This window comes from Ranitomeya variabilis, chromosome 7 (genome assembly GCF_051348905.1).
Source record: "Ranitomeya variabilis isolate aRanVar5 chromosome 7, aRanVar5.hap1, whole genome shotgun sequence".
NCBI classification, from domain to species: domain Eukaryota; kingdom Metazoa; phylum Chordata; class Amphibia; order Anura; family Dendrobatidae; genus Ranitomeya; species Ranitomeya variabilis.
In genome coordinates, this window is record NC_135238.1 from 88,147,110 (window position 1) to 88,162,909 (window position 15,800).

At 42.6% G+C, this 15,800-nt stretch overlaps 1 protein-coding gene across 2 annotated transcripts in view; it reads right to left on the minus strand.

Moving 5' to 3' along the window:
* Positions 1–15,800, minus strand: part of DNAH7 (dynein axonemal heavy chain 7) — a 564,416-nt gene that overhangs the window by 189,739 nt on the left and 358,877 nt on the right. For both annotated transcript variants that reach the window (XM_077275383.1, XM_077275384.1), the window contains exons 42-44: positions 13,538–13,868; positions 12,823–13,169; positions 8,995–9,175 (exon numbers count right to left, since the gene is read on the minus strand). In XM_077275383.1, the coding sequence (XP_077131498.1) occupies positions 8,995–9,175; positions 12,823–13,169; positions 13,538–13,868 (859 nt within the window). The remainder of the gene's footprint in view (positions 1–8,994; positions 9,176–12,822; positions 13,170–13,537; positions 13,869–15,800) is intronic.

Here is a 15,800-nt window from a genome sequence, read left to right on the forward strand (position 1 = left end):
ACACACCTTCCCAAGGTCCACCGGTAAGGGTCCGCCGCGCTCCCAGTATGTGGCATTGGCTGCGGCGCTGACATCACGTGGACAGGGCGGCAGCCAATCAGTGAGCTCAGAGACTCAGCAAGTGTAGACAGAACCCCCTAAGCTCACCGGCAGACCCAGGGACAGTGAGTACAGAACGGTTTGTTTTTTATAATAACCTGCAGCCTGGAACATTCATTTACTAAAAGGGAACAACCTGACATGATCTGCTTAGTTTGGGGATTAGGTAGTTCAGAGGTTAATCTGGACGGCCTCACTCAGGGATTCTGGGAGGCTTCTTATAGCCTCATTGTGGGGTCATTCCTCGTCACTTATACTTTGACCCTTGGCCGAGTGTGTGTGATCCTTTTGTGCCTGGACTACTTTATGCTTGTCTGGTTCTGATCTGGTTCTATCCCCGTTGAGTTCTGCCTGTCCCTCCTGTACTACGCTGCTATCTCAGTGTATGACTCCTTGCCTACGTTTTGACTTTTCTCTGCTCGCCCCTCCTGTACCGCGCCGCCCTCTCCGTGTATGACCCCGTTTGTACGACCTGAGTTCCCCCTCCTCTACTCCAGGGTCTGCACTCAATTCTAGCAGCACAATGCTAAGCCCCGCCCCCTGTGGTCACATGATCACAGGTCCTTCTACTTCCTGCTATCCTCAGCGTCCCCTCTCGCCACGCTGCTCAGGTCCTGTCTGCCTGAGCTTTCCCCGCGGCATCTGTTGTGATTCGGTTATTTGGCTCCCCCAGTGGTCGCTTGTGGTACTGGTGTCTTGTGAGCTTTTCACCTGTTTCTATCAGGATGTGGGAGTTTCCTATTTAGCCTTGTTCCTCAGTCATTCCAATGCCGGCCATCAATGTAACCAGAGTCTTTCTGTTGCATGTACCTGCTCCCAGTCTGCTGACCAGCTAAGTTGGACATTTCTGTCCTTAGTCTATTTTTGTATGTTTTGTCCAGTTTGCAGTTATGTGATTCTCTGCAGCTGGAAGCTCTTGTGGGCTGAAATTGCCACTCCGGTGCCATGAGTTGGCACATGAGTTTAAGGTAATTTCAGGATGGTTTTTGATAGGGTTTTGTAGCTGACTGCGAAGTCCACTATTGTATCCTTCTGCTATCTAGTTAGTGGGCCTCGCTGTGCTAAATCTGTTTTCATACTACGTTTGTCTTTTCACCTTAACTCACCGTTATTATATGTGGGGGGCTACTATCTCCTGTGGGGAATTTTCCTCTGGAGGCAAGCCAGGACTGTGTTTCATCTATTAGGGGTAGTTAGTCCTCCGGCTGGTGTGAGACGTCTAGCGAAAACGTAGGCACGTTCGCTGGCTACTATTAGTTGTGTGTATAGGTTTAGCATCGCGGTCAGCTCTAGTTTCCATCACCCGAGAGCTTGTCCGTTTTTCTATGTTTCTGATGTTCCCCTGCCATTGGGAACCATAACAGTATGGCCGGCCTACATGTTTAATCTATGGGCTGAAGCAGGAGAGAAAAAGGAACTGTGTGGAATTTTTTTTTTTTTTTTTTTCTCTGAAGTTGCACTCCAGCTCTAATTGCAGTCTCCTGCTTTCCTCTCCTCTTAACCCCTGAATGGCTCAGATTTTATCTGTTGAAATATGGATCTCCAGAGTCTGGCTACAAATTTGAATAATCTTGCTGCTAAAGTTCAGAATATACAAGATTTTGTTATACATGCTCCTCGGTCTGAACCTAAAATTCCTTTACCAGAGTTTTTCTCCGGAGATCGATCTTGTTTTCTGAATTTTAAATACAATTGTAAATTGTTTCTTTCTCTGAGATCTCACTCTGCTGGAGATCCTGCACAGCAGGTTAAAATAGTGATTTCATTATTGCGGGGTGACCCTCAAAATTGGGCATTTTCATTGGCGCCAGGGGATCCTGCGTTGCTCAATGTGGATGCGTTTTTTCTGGCCTTAGGGTTGCTTTATGAGGAACCTAATTTAGAGATACAGGCTGAAAAGGCCTTGATAGCCCTCTCTCAGGGGCAAGATGAAGCCGAAATATATTGCCAAAAATTTCGAAAATGGTCTGTGCTTACTCGGTGGAATGAGTGCGCTCTGGCGGCAAATTTCAGAGAAGGTCTCTCTGATATCGTAAAAGACGTCATGGTGGGGTTTCTTACGCCTACGGGTCTGAATGAGTCCATGACAATGGCTATTCAGATTGATCGGCGTTTACGGGAACGCAAACCTGTGCACCATTTGGCGGTGTCTTCTGAGAGGGTACCAGAGAGTATGCAATGTGATAGTTTTCTGTCCAGAAGCGAACGACAGAATTATAGGCGCAAAAATAAGTTGTGCTTCTATTGTGGGAATTCAACTCATGTTATATCAGCATGCTCAAAACGAACAAACAAAGTTGCTAAATCCTCTGCTATTGGCACTTTGCAGTCCAAGTTTATTTTGTCTGTGACTTTAATTTGTTCGTTATCTTCTATTGTCGCGGATGCTTATGTGGATTCTGGTGCCGCTTTGAGCCTTATGGATTGGTCCTTTGCCAGGCGCTGTGGGTTTGATCTAGAGCCTCTGGAAGTCCCTATACCTTTAAAGGGTATTGATTCTACACCATTGGCTAGTAATAAACCACAATACTGGACACAAGTGACTATGCGTATGACTCCAGACCATCAGGAGGTGATTCGCTTCCTTGTGTTGTTTAATCTACATGATGTATTAGTGCTGGGATTGCCATGGTTGCAAACCCATAACCCGGTCCTTGACTGGAAAACAATGTCTGTACTAAGCTGGGGATGTCAGGGAAATCATGGGGGCGCACCTTTGGTTTCCATTGCTTCATCTATTCCCTCTGAGATCCCGGCTTTTTTGTCTGATTATTGTGATGTTTTTGAGGAGTCTACTCTTAATTCTCTTCCCCCTCACAGAGATTGTGATTGCGCCATAGATTTGATTCCTGGCAGTAAATTTCCTAAGGGTCGTTTATTCAATCTGTCTGTACCTGAACATGCTGCTATGCGAGAGTATATTAGGGAGTCCTTGGAAAAAGGACATATTCGTCCTTCTTCGTCTCCTTTAGGAGCAGGGTTCTTTTTTGTAGCCAAAAGAGATGGTTCTTTGAGACATTGTATTGATTATAGACTCTTAAATAAGATCACAGTCAAATATCAGTATCCTTTGCCATTGCTGACAGATTTATTTGCTCGCATTAAGGGAGCTAAGTGGTTCTCTAAGATTGATCTTCGCAGTGCGTATAATTTGGTGCGAATTAAGCAGGGGGATGAGTGGAAAACCGCATTTAATACGCCCGAGGGCCATTTTGAGTATTTGGTAATGCCTTTTGGTTTGTCAAATGCCCCTTCGGTCTTTCAGTCTTTTATGCACAATATTTTCCGTGAATATCTGGATAAATTCATGGTTGTGTATCTGGATGATGTTTTGATCTTTTCGGATGACTGGGAGTCTCATGTTCAACAGGTTAGGAGGGTTTTTCAGGTTTTGCGGACCAATTCTCTGTTTGTAAAGGGTGCAAAGTGTGTTTTTGGGGTTCAGAAGATTTCTTTTCTGGGGTACATTTTTTCCCCTTCTTCTATTGAGATGGATCCTGTTAAGGTTCGGGCAATTTGTGACTGGACGCAGCCGACTTCTCTTAAGAGCCTTCAGAAATTTTTGGGCTTTGCTAATTTTTATCGTCGATTCATAACTGGTTTTTCTAGCGTGGTCAAGCCTTTGACTGATTTGACTAAAAAAGGTGCTGATGTTGCCGATTGGTCTCCTGCTGCTCTGGAGGCCTTTCGAGAGCTTAAGCGCCGCTTTTCTTCTGCCCCTGTGTTGCGCCAGCCTGATGTTTCACTTCCTTTTCAGGTGGAGGTTGATGCTTCCGAGATTGGAGCGGGGGCGGTTTTGTCACAGAAAAGTTCAGATGGTTCAGTGATGAGACCTTGTGCGTTCTTTTCTCGAAAGTTTTCGCCCGCCGAGCGAAACTATGATGTTGGTAATCGGGAGCTTTTGGCGATGAAATGGGCATTCGAGGAGTGGCGTCATTGGCTTGAGGGTGCTAGACATCGGGTGGTGGTCTTGACTGATCACAAGAATTTGATTTATCTTGAGTCGGCCAGACGTCTGAATCCTAGACAGGCGCGCTGGTCGTTGTTTTTCTCTCGGTTTAATTTTGTGGTCTCGTATCTGCCAGGTTCTAAAAATGTGAAGGCTGATGCCCTTTCTAGGAGTTTTGAACCTGATTTCCCTGGTGATTCCAAACCTACGGGTATCCTTAAGGATGGGGTGATATTGTCTGCTGTCTCCCCTGACCTGCGACGTGCTTTACAAGAGTTTCAGGCGGATCGGCCTGATCGTTGTCCGCCTGGTAGATTGTTTGTGCCGGATGAGTGGACCAGTAGAGTCATCTCGGAGGTTCATTCTTCTGCGTTGGCAGGTCATCCGGGAATTTTTGGTACCAGGGATTTGGTGGCTAAGTCCTTCTGGTGGCCTTCCCTGTCTCGGGACGTGCGTACTTTTGTGCAGTCTTGTGATGTTTGTGCTCGGGCCAAGCCTTGTTGTTCTCGGGCTAGTGGATTGTTGTTGTCCTTGCCTATTCCTAAGAGGCCTTGGACACACATCTCTATGGATTTTATTTCTGATCTCCCTGTTTCTCAGAAAATGGCTGTCATCTGGGTGGTGTGTGACCGTTTTTCTAAGATGGTTCATTTGGTACCTTTGCCCAAGTTGCCTTCCTCATCTGAGTTGGTGCCTCTGTTTTTTCAGAATGTGGTTCGGTTGCATGGTATCCCGGAGAATATAGTTTCTGACAGGGGATCTCAGTTTGTGTCCAGATTTTGGCGGGCGTTTTGTGCCAGGATGGGCATTGATTTGTCTTTTTCGTCTGCATTTCATCCTCAGACGAATGGCCAGACGGAGCGTACTAATCAGACCTTGGAGACTTATTTGAGGTGTTTTGTGTCTGCTGATCAGGATGACTGGGTCACCTTTTTGCCGTTGGCAGAGTTTGCCCTTAATAATCGGGCCAGTTCTGCCACTTTGGTTTCCCCTTTCTTTTGCAATTCGGGGTTCCATCCTCGTTTTTCATCTGGTCAGGTGGAATCTTCGGATTGTCCTGGAGTGGATACTATGGTGGACAGATTGCATCGTATTTGGGGTCAGGTGGTGGACAATTTAAAGTTGTCCCAGGAGAGGACTCAGCATTTTGCTAATTGCCATCGTCGTGTTGGTCCTCGTCTTCGTGTTGGGGACTTGGTGTGGTTGTCTTCCCGTTTTGTCCCTATGAGGGTCTCTTCTCCTAAGTTTAAGCCTCGGTTCATCGGTCCTTATAGGATTTTGGAAATTCTTAACCCTGTGTCTTTTCGTTTGGACCTCCCAGCATCCTTTGCTATCCATAATGTTTTCCATCGGTCGTTATTGCGGAGGTATGAGGTGCCAGTTGTGCCTTCTGTTGAGCCTCCTGCTCCTGTGCTGGTTGAGGGTGAATTGGAGTACGTGGTGGAGAAAATCTTGGACTCCCGTGTTTCCAGACGGAGACTTCAATATCTGGTTAAGTGGAAGGGCTACAGTCAGGAGGATAATTCTTGGGTTTCAGCTTCAGATGTTCATGCCTCTGATTTGGTCCGTGCCTTTCATAGGGCTCATCCAGATCGCCCTGGTGGTTCTTGTGAGGGTTCGGTGCCCCCTCCTTAAGGAGGGGGTACTGTTGTGATTCGGTTATTTGGCTCCCCCAGTGGTCGCTTGTGGTACTGGTGTCTTGTGAGCTTTTCACCTGTTTCTATCAGGATGTGGGAGTTTCCTATTTAGCCTTGTTCCTCAGTCATTCCAATGCCGGCCATCAATGTAACCAGAGTCTTTCTGTTGCATGTACCTGCTCCCAGTCTGCTGACCAGCTAAGTTGGACATTTATGTCCTTAGTCTATTTTTGTATGTTTTGTCCAGTTTGCAGTTATGTGATTCTCTGCAGCTGGAAGCTCTTGTGGGCTGAAATTGCCACTCCGGTGCCATGAGTTGGCACATGAGTTTAAGGTAATTTCAGGATGGTTTTTGATAGGGTTTTGTAGCTGACTGCGAAGTCCACTATTGTATCCTTCTGCTATCTAGTTAATGGGCCTCGCTGTGCTAAATCTGTTTTCATACTACGTTTGTCTTTTCACCTTAACTCACCGTTATTATATGTGGGGGGCTACTATCTCCTGTGGGGAATTTTCCCCTGGAGGCAAGCCAGGACTGTGTTTCATCTATTAGGGGTAGTTAGTCCTCCGGCTGGTGCGAGACGTCTAGCGAAAACGTAGGCACGTTCCCTGGCTACTATTAGTTGTGTGTATAGGTTTAGCATCGCGGTCAGCTCTAGTTTCCATCACCCGAGAGCTTGTCCGTTTTTCTATGTTTCTGATGTTCCCCTGCCATTGGGAACCATAACAGGCATCTGATCCCGGGCTCTCCCGCAGTGTGGGTGAGTCACCCTGCTCAGCCGTGGCAGTTTGCCGGTGCTGACAGGATCCTGATACAACACTTTTAATCTAGAATTAACAGTTATATTGGTTGTTACATAAAACAGTGCAAAGGATTTTTAGACAAGTGAGTAAAGGGGTCCTGTAAGGTTCTCCACGCCACCGAAACCACCTCCAGTACCATTTAAAGGAAATCTGTCAGCAGATTTTTGCTACCTCATCTGACAACAGCCTGATGTAGAGACAGAGACCCTGATTCCAGAGATGTATCACTTAAATTACTGGGTGCAGCATGTAGCAGAGCTCAGAAAACTGCCTCAGCCAAATACGAGGCTCTGTATGTACATTGTTTATTGACAGTGAGCTGAATAGGGCTCAGTCAGTCTAGCAGGTGGTTGATTGCATGAGCTGTAGTCCAGACAGTGATAGTCTCCTGCTAATAAAACCTTTATTATAAATGAACATCTGTGTCTCAGCCCCTATATCCTGCTGTCTTCAGATTACATACGAAAAACAGCTGACAGATTCCCTTTAACTCCTTCTTACCACAGCCATTTTTTATTTTTGTGTTTTCATATTTCCTCCCCTATTCCAAGAGTTATAACTTAATTCTTTTTTCATCGGCAAAGGCGTATGAACATTAATATTTTGCGGAATGAGTTGTCGTTTTGAATGACACCATTCATGTTATACATATCATACAGCATACTAGAAAACTTAGGTACGTCAACATGGTGAAAAAATTGCAATTCCACCATTGATTTTGAGGGTTTGTTTTCCAGTGTTCTTTGTGCAGCAAAATATCACTAGGCAACTTTTTGCTCCATTTTTTGATACTTAGAACTTTTTCACTTTTCTGTCAATGGAGCTGTGTGATGGCGGGATTTTTGCATGGTTTTGATAGCCTTTTGAGCCCCCTTGTGGTATTTTCCTGAGGAAGGAGTCATGTGCACTCCGAAACGCGTAGAATAAACCACTGTTGAATTGTACATTGAGTCTGATTTGGATGAGCTGGCAGCGCGGATCATAACCCACAAATCCTCCTATTCAGCAATGTGGAATATATGAAATGTGAATAACAATATGGCTTCTGAATACTAGGAAAAAAATGAGACGCTCAGCACATACTTTGGCCAATTCATGCATGTCCATCAACCAAGGACAAGGTGGTCTCAAAGCTGATGGGTCCATACATATCTTATATGAATACGTCTCTTAGGCTGAATGCAGTGACACCAAATATGATTTTTCTCTTTGCCTTTTTTTCAAACTTGGAAATGGAAGGTCTGGGGGGATTTGGTTTGAAATTATACATTTTTTCTATTTCTTTTACATCCTACAACAGGAAGGTGTTAAAGCCACAATGCAGTGTCCCTGTCAAGTTCTTGGTAGTCCAGAAAGTAATTTCTATGTCTAGTAAAACTACTTTACTTTTATTTCCGTATGGATGCTAATTACCTCCACTGTGATTGGTCCATCAAGACCAGTCCAGTCTCAGGAGCTTTAACCCTTCCCAACGGGGCCAATTTCCATGTCTGCATATTTATTTTTCCTCCCCTTCTTCCTAGAGCCATTACTTTTTTATATTTCTGTCCACATAAACATATAAGGGCTTTTTTTTGCATTATGAATTATACTTTTGAGTAACATCATTCATTCTACCATACAGTATACTAGAAAATGGAAAAAAAATCCAAGTGTGGTGAAATTCTGAAAAAAACCTGCAAGTTTGACATTGTTTTTTGGGAATTCTTTTTACAGCATACTTTTTTGGTAAAACTATCCCTACAGTTTTATTCTGCTCATCAGTATGGTTATAGCGTTACCAAACATATTACGTTTTTTTTATTATTTGAGTGGTGAAAAAAAAAGACGTTTAAAAAAATTTCTAGGGTTGTGTCGCCATTTTCCAAGGCCAATAATGTTTTTTGTCTTTCAGTCGATAGAGCTGTGTAATGGCTTGTTTTTTGTGCAGCACGATGATGTTTTTATTGATAGATATGACATATTGATCGCTTGTTACAGCATTACTTTGGTATTACAGCGACCAAAAAAACATCATTTTGGCTTTCTTAAATTTTCTCCCTTTTATGGTCTTTACTGAATGGACCACCTGGACCCACTGAAGCGTCAAGCACGCGAAACGACCGTTGTCCATTTGTGTTCCCTGCATGCCAGTACACACCTGCCCGATCTATAAACCTTGTCTGAACCCTTGATGGTACAATAAAGGACAATGGTCGCACAGCAATCCGGTGAGTGCCGCATTATTTGCTTCTGTTTTTTTCTACAATAGCTGAGCTTCACCAGCAGGAATCGGCACCCATTCATCAACTTTCCGGTGTATACTGTACAATATTGGCACGGTGAGCTTCTTTATTTCTTTCCTCTACATGTTTAAAGAGCATTTGCTAAAAAGCCTCTCATTTAGCCACCAGTTATTTCATATGTATGGTTGCCTCAGCCATATTGGATAATCAAGCACATGTACTTAGGCATTTTGCATTTCTAAAGTTAGGTGCGTTAGTATATGACATTATTAATACAAACCTGGTTCTCCAGATCAGCTTTTCTTTGTTTGTTCTCTTCAAGTTTCTCCTCAAGTTTGGCCAATTTGTCTTGAACCTCCTTCAAAGCCGCTTGCTTCTTCCTCAAACTATCCATAGCAATCTTCAGTTCACCTTCTGCTTGGTTCAGCTTCACTTTTTTAGGAGCCACGACCTTTGCCACCCTACACAAATTAGAATATTTCATATATCAAAAATGCTGTGGAGAAAGTATATTTTACTAATTTCACAACAATGAGAAGTAATATGTGCCATAAGAGAGAATTCAGACACCATTACTTTTTGCAGGAACTCGTATGTAATTACATAATACATTTTGCTTTTTGCGAACCGTAGAATCACAGAAAAATACATCTTGTGAATCATGCATACTGTTACTGGAGGGCTATTTGGTTTAGAAAGCAAATTAAAATAAAAATTTGGAGAATTGTAATCTCACAACGGCTCATTCCTCCATACATCTCAATACTTGTAGCTGGCAGATAGGCTTTTCCATCAGCGACGAGCAAACTATGATTGATTCGTGTTATTTGGGAGCATAGTGCGCTTGTGATTGCGCCCCACTGCACACGTCTGATTATAGGGAAGAAACAATAGCCAATATTTTACTTACTCGTAGCACTTTTATAATTAATTTATTAAACAATAAATAGAAATGAATTAATAATAATAATAATGTTTTGTAGAATGCTAAAATTACCTGACAGGTGATTCTTAATGCCTGAACCATGGGTATCTGGCACTGCCTCCCTCAGGACAGCTGGTATGACTTACTATGAAATGCTGCAAAAGCAAAACCAAAAACTCTAGGGTGTATCGGGTACAGATACCCCAGAGACTCCTCTAATATAAACAATCAAGATAGCCAAGGGAATCTCCTACATCTAATATAAAACATAACCTTTAATGGTAATAATATAAAAACCGTTTCATGGACGATAAATGTGATAAAGTGCAAACAGTGCTCATAATACCAGTGCTGAGTAAAAAAATGGTTTTATCTCACCAAATCAGTTGCTTTTTCTCATAGCAGGACCTTTAAATGTACGCAGGGGAAGGGAAATGTTCACTATCCTACCCCGGTCGTGCCCCTGTATTGCTCCTGCCCTGACAAGGGCAGTCCCCAAGTCAGGCTCAATAATTGTACCCACCACAAACTAGGTGAACTTCCCTACGCGTTTCCTCTCCCATCAGGGAGACTCATCAGGGGAACATATAGATATAAATTGTGGGATATTCTATTTTGAAGCCAGAGGTGGTTCCTATGTGTCCAGTGCACCTGATTTTGGGTATGGACTATGGTAAGGTGAGACGACGGACGAAAGTGAATCCCCTTAAATAGTTTCCTACTCATATGATTTAATTGTTCAGCGTCCTACCTCATTTCCGTTAGACACATGTTGTGTGTGCATACCGGCGCCATTGTCTGGCACTGTGGATTACATACCGCCATTCTCCTTGCGTGTGTGCTTCCAATATCCGGATCACCCATTACTATGAAATGCTGCAGTGTTTTAGAGAAAATAGACATTTAAGAACCAACCAGGGACCATGATGCTCTCATGACTAGATCAAAAGGATGGTCACCGGTGGCTTCTCCTTGCCCCGCTCGCCTGTCACACCATGCATGAGGAGCATGGTGGGAGAATCTGCCAATAACTGGACTTTTGGACTAGTGACCTGAGCGACACAAGGTATGCTTTACTCTGACATGCAAATTGCTTCCTCAGAGAGGAAGACGACTAGAACTCTAGTGCCACCTATATGAAGTAGCAATCCTAAAAGTCAATGTCGATCCTTTAACGAGCCTTGTCACATGACTTAGGGTAAAAGCCAAAACCAGAATCTCAATTTGCAGACACTGTGTTTCGGGGTACTGCCCCTCATCAGTGCAAAGTGTGAGATCTGGTTTGGGGGGGGTGAGTGGCGTATATATATGTATATATACATTTCCTATAGGCGTCACTTGAGTTCTTGTCCTCTTCTTCTCTGAAGATATAATTTGCATACTGTATTTCCCAGAGGAGCATTGAGGCTTAAAAGTCTCTTCACCTTGGCATATCAGGCTTGACATGTCACTAGCCGCAAGGAGAAACATTAACCCTTGGATCCCTTACTCTGACATGTGGCAAAATATTTAGATTTTAGAGTCCTCAGTGGTTGATACCTTTTAATGGCTAATGGAAAAGATGGTAACAAATTGCAAGCTTTCGGGACTACTCAGGTCTCTTCATCACCATCTTTTCAGTTAGCCATTAAAAGGTATCAACCAATGAGGACTCTCTATTCTAAATATTGTTCTATCTACTGGCTAACACAGTACCAAGATCTATATCTTTCCTGTATCTGACATGTGGCTGCGTTTCACAGTAAAACAAACCTGGCTGAAATGACATAACTTTTTTATTTCTCCGTCAATTTGGCCATGTGAGGGCTTATTTTTTGTGGGACGAGTTGTACTTTTGAACGACACCATTGGTTTTACCATGCCTTGTACTAGAAAACGGGAAAAAAATTCCAAGTGTGGTGAAATTGCAAAAAAAAGTGCAATCCCACGCTTGTTTTTTGATTGGCTTTTTTGCTAGGTTCACTAAATGCTAAAACTGACCTGCCATTATGATTCTCCAGGTCATTACGAGTTCATAGACATCTAACATGTCTAGGTTATTTTTTATCTAAGTGGTGAAAAAAAATTCAAAACTTTGCTAAAAAAAAAAAAATAATGCGCCATTTTCCGATACCCGTAGCGTCTCCATTTTTCGTGATCTGAGGTCGGGTGAAGGCTTATTTTTTGCGTGCCAAGCTGACATTTTTAAAGATACCACTTTTGTGCAGATACATTCTTTTGATCGCCCGTTATTGCATTTTAATGCAATGTCGCGGTAACCAAAAAAATGTAATTCTGGCGTTTCTAATTTTTTTCTTGCTACACTGTTTAGCGATCAGGTTAATGTTTTTTTTTTATTGATAGATCGGGAGATTCTGAAAGCGGTGATACCAAATATGTGTAGGTTTGATTTTTTTTTTATTGTTTTATTTTGGATGGGGCGAAAGGGGGGAGATTTAAACTTTTATATATTTTTTATTTTTTTCATATTTTTAAAAACATTTTTTTTTTTACTTTTGCCATGCTTTAATAGCCTCCATGGGAGGCTAGAAGCTGGCATAGCCTGATCGGCTCTGCTGCCTGCTACATAGCAGCGATCATCAGATCGCTGCTATGTAGCTGAAATGCAGGTGTGCTATGAGCGCCGACCACATGGGGGCACTCACAGCAGGCCGGTATCAGTAACCATAGAGGTCTCAAGGACCTCTATGGTTAACATCCTGACGCATCGCCGACCCCCGATCATGTGACAGGGGTCGGCGATGCGCTCATTTCCGGCCGCGGCCGGAAGCTCCGGATAAATGCTGCTGTCAGCATTTGACAGCGGCATTTAACAGGTTAATAGAGGCGGGTGAATCGCGATTTCACCTGCCGCTATTGCGCGCACATGTCAGCTGTACAAAACAGCTGACATGTCGCGACTTTGATGTGGGCTCACCGCCGGAGCCCACATCAAAGCAGGGGACCCGACATGCACAGTACTAGTACGGGGCATGTCGGGAAGGGGTTAAGCTATGGAGTGCTGCCTGCATTTTTTCCTATGTCTGGATTGAGGCAAGTCTTGGATATTTTGTCTGGGAGGCGTGCACCCACCTACTGGTAAAGTGCTGTTCCAATTTTCTATGTATAGATAGATGGATAGATAGATAGATAGATAGATAGATAGATAGATAGATAGATAGATAGATAGATAGGGATTCTTACTTATCATAGGAATCCATTGCAATCACCCATTTGCACAGCCCCTCAGCAGCTGTGGACGCATTGCGCACTTTGTCTGGAACAAACTCTGCGTTGGTAATATATTGCTTCCTTATGATGCTCATGTAAGCAGGAGGGATATTATCCTTATCATATTCATGTAGAGATTGAAGAAATTTCATATCACCAAGAACTCTTTTTGCTGGTCCCCAGAAATCTTCAATCTTTCGTCCAGAACCCGATGGGTCAGGAATTTTATCAGATTTGACTCCTTTCAAAATGCAAATGGCCTCCATGACCAGCTTTACTCCAGCAGGGGGGCTTTTCATAGACTTTACCACAGTAATATCCTGTTATATAAACATATCTGTGTCATTACAGAAATCATCAGAAAAGGCACAAATAAAAATATAGCCAAAAATAACAATGTACCTTATGTGCCCCATCCCCGATGGTTATGTTGTTTTTCATTAGGGCTCGTTCACACGAGCAAACAGTATTTTTGGTCTGAGTTTCAGTCCGTGAAAAACACAGACAGCGCTCAGACCAATGTTATTTAAAGGGGCAGCGCAGATGAGTGATTTTTTTTCTCACTGACCGAATCTGTGTGTGAAAAAAATCACAGCACAATTTGTGTACAGCGTGTGAGGTATGTTTCTCCATCCTTTTATGCTAACCCATAGTGAGGAACTGTAGCCAAGGAGGCGAACAAATATACCTGGGCAGTAAGTGTGTCCAAAGCCGCCAAAGCCGATTCCAATATGGGTAAAGCTTGGGCCAGGTCACTATCACATTCATCTTTAATTGCTTTAGCAGCCATTGCTTGTTCGTTTGCCACAGCTTCATCAGCTTTAACTATTTTTTCAGTCTTGGCCACCTCAATTGACTCTCTTTCAATGATGACCATCATCTCATCCACCTCTCTGCTAGCAACCTTCAACTGGGGCTGAAGAGCTTCTAGTTCAGTTTGCATGGTTGCAACTTGTGACGATGCTGATTCTAGTTTCTCTAGGCCGACTTCATATCTTCTTTTCATGTTCATAACTTCTCTGTCAAAGAAAAATGTAATGTAATGTGTATATCCATATATTCTGGGAAATGTTAGTGTATACACGCATGGACACAATTCCGTTAAAGCAAGGAAAACCCACAACGGTCACTGAATTAATTTAAAACTGACAGAAGTCTTTTTCACTTTACTGAATATCAACTAATGAAAATCAGTCATTGTTTTTAAATTGTGGTTTAAAAGAAACATTAAAAACAAACTAATGAAAATGTCCAGGACAAAAATGATGGTACCTTTAACTAAATATTTTGTTGCACAACCTTTTATGGTTATGGATGCTCCAGCTATCTCAGGTGTGAAGGTTGCCTTGTCCAGACTGTAGGTTTCAGCTCCTTCCACAGATGTTCAATAGCATTTAGATCAGGGCTCATAGAAGCCACTTCAGAATAGTCCAATGCTTTGCGCTTAGCCATTTTTGAATGTTTTTAGCTGTGTTTTGGGTTATTATCCTATTGCAGGACCTATTACATACAACTCAGACCAAGCTTTCTGACATTGGACAGCACATTTCCCTCCAGAAAGTTTTGATAGTCTTGAGATTTCATTGTCCCCTGTATAACTTTAAGAGACCCTGTGCCGTATGCAGCAAAGCAGGTCCAAATCATAACCAAGCCTCCTCCATGTTTTACAGTAGGTACAACGTTCTTTTCTTTCTATGCTTCATTTTTGTGTATGTGACAAAAGAGCTGACGTGACTTGCCAAAAATGTAAATTTTGTCTTATCTGACCAAAGGACGTTCTAACAGATTCTTTGCGTCTTGTCAATATGCATTTTGTCCAATTCCAGTCTTGCTTTTTTAAGATTTGCTTTCAACAGTGCTTTTCTACTCGGTCATCATTCACTTGCGTTCCTGAGGCTCTGGTGCAGTTATTATGACACATTAGCCCGGCACCCAATTCAGTGCTGGCATCACTGTCTCCGCCTTCGGAAAAATCAAACATCAAGAGGAATCGAGGGCTGCAGCTGCTCTCTCACTTCCTCTTGAAGTTTGATTTGTACAAAGGCAGAGAGAGGGACACCAGCGCATGGCTTATGTGTCACAACAACCTCACGTCCGAGAGTTCAAGTGCTGGCACTGCTGGAACTGCGCCAGCATGGGCGGCGAGTATAAGCTTTTTTATTTTATCAGCACCAAACATTCAGATGGAGAAGGGGTGGTCCACTTAGCAACAGGAACATCAAACTGTTTGGAGATTGTCTTATAGCTTGTACTTTTAAAATGTTTGTGTATAATTTTCTTTCTAATTTCCTTTGACAACTCTCTCCTTAGCTTTCTTTGGTCCAGGTTCATTGTGGTACACATCATGATACCAAACAGCACAGTGACTACTTTTCACTGTTGAAATAGGTAGACTGACTGATTACAAGTTTATAGACACCTGAATGCTAATTACAGGACTCACTTTAATTTAACATGTCCCTATGGTTAAATCATTTACATGTTTTTTAGGAGCATCATCATTTTTGTCCAAGCCATTTTAATTAGTTTATTTTTAGTCATTTTAATCATTTTCATAATTTCCTGGTGCATAGGAGTTGCTATGTAGGTGCCCTGACATATACAGTATTTTGTGTCACCACATTTATAAAATCTATGAGAATATAAAATTAAGAGATGTAAATGAAGAAACAGAATAGCTTTTTGGGGGTTGCTACACTTTCCTTAAAATATGCAATTTAAAGGTATTAAAATGTCATATTTACCCCAAAATGCTATTGGTAAAATCATAAGCATGCAACACAAAAACAAACCCTAGCAAAGGTCCAACAACAGCAAAATAAAAAAGTTGTGGGTCTCAAAAAATGACAAAATTTTTTTTCTTATTATGCTGTGATGTAGCTGTGACACATAGGGGCCTTGTGACCTGTGTTGTGGCCTAATTCACTGTTTAGCCCTAGCCTTACACTATC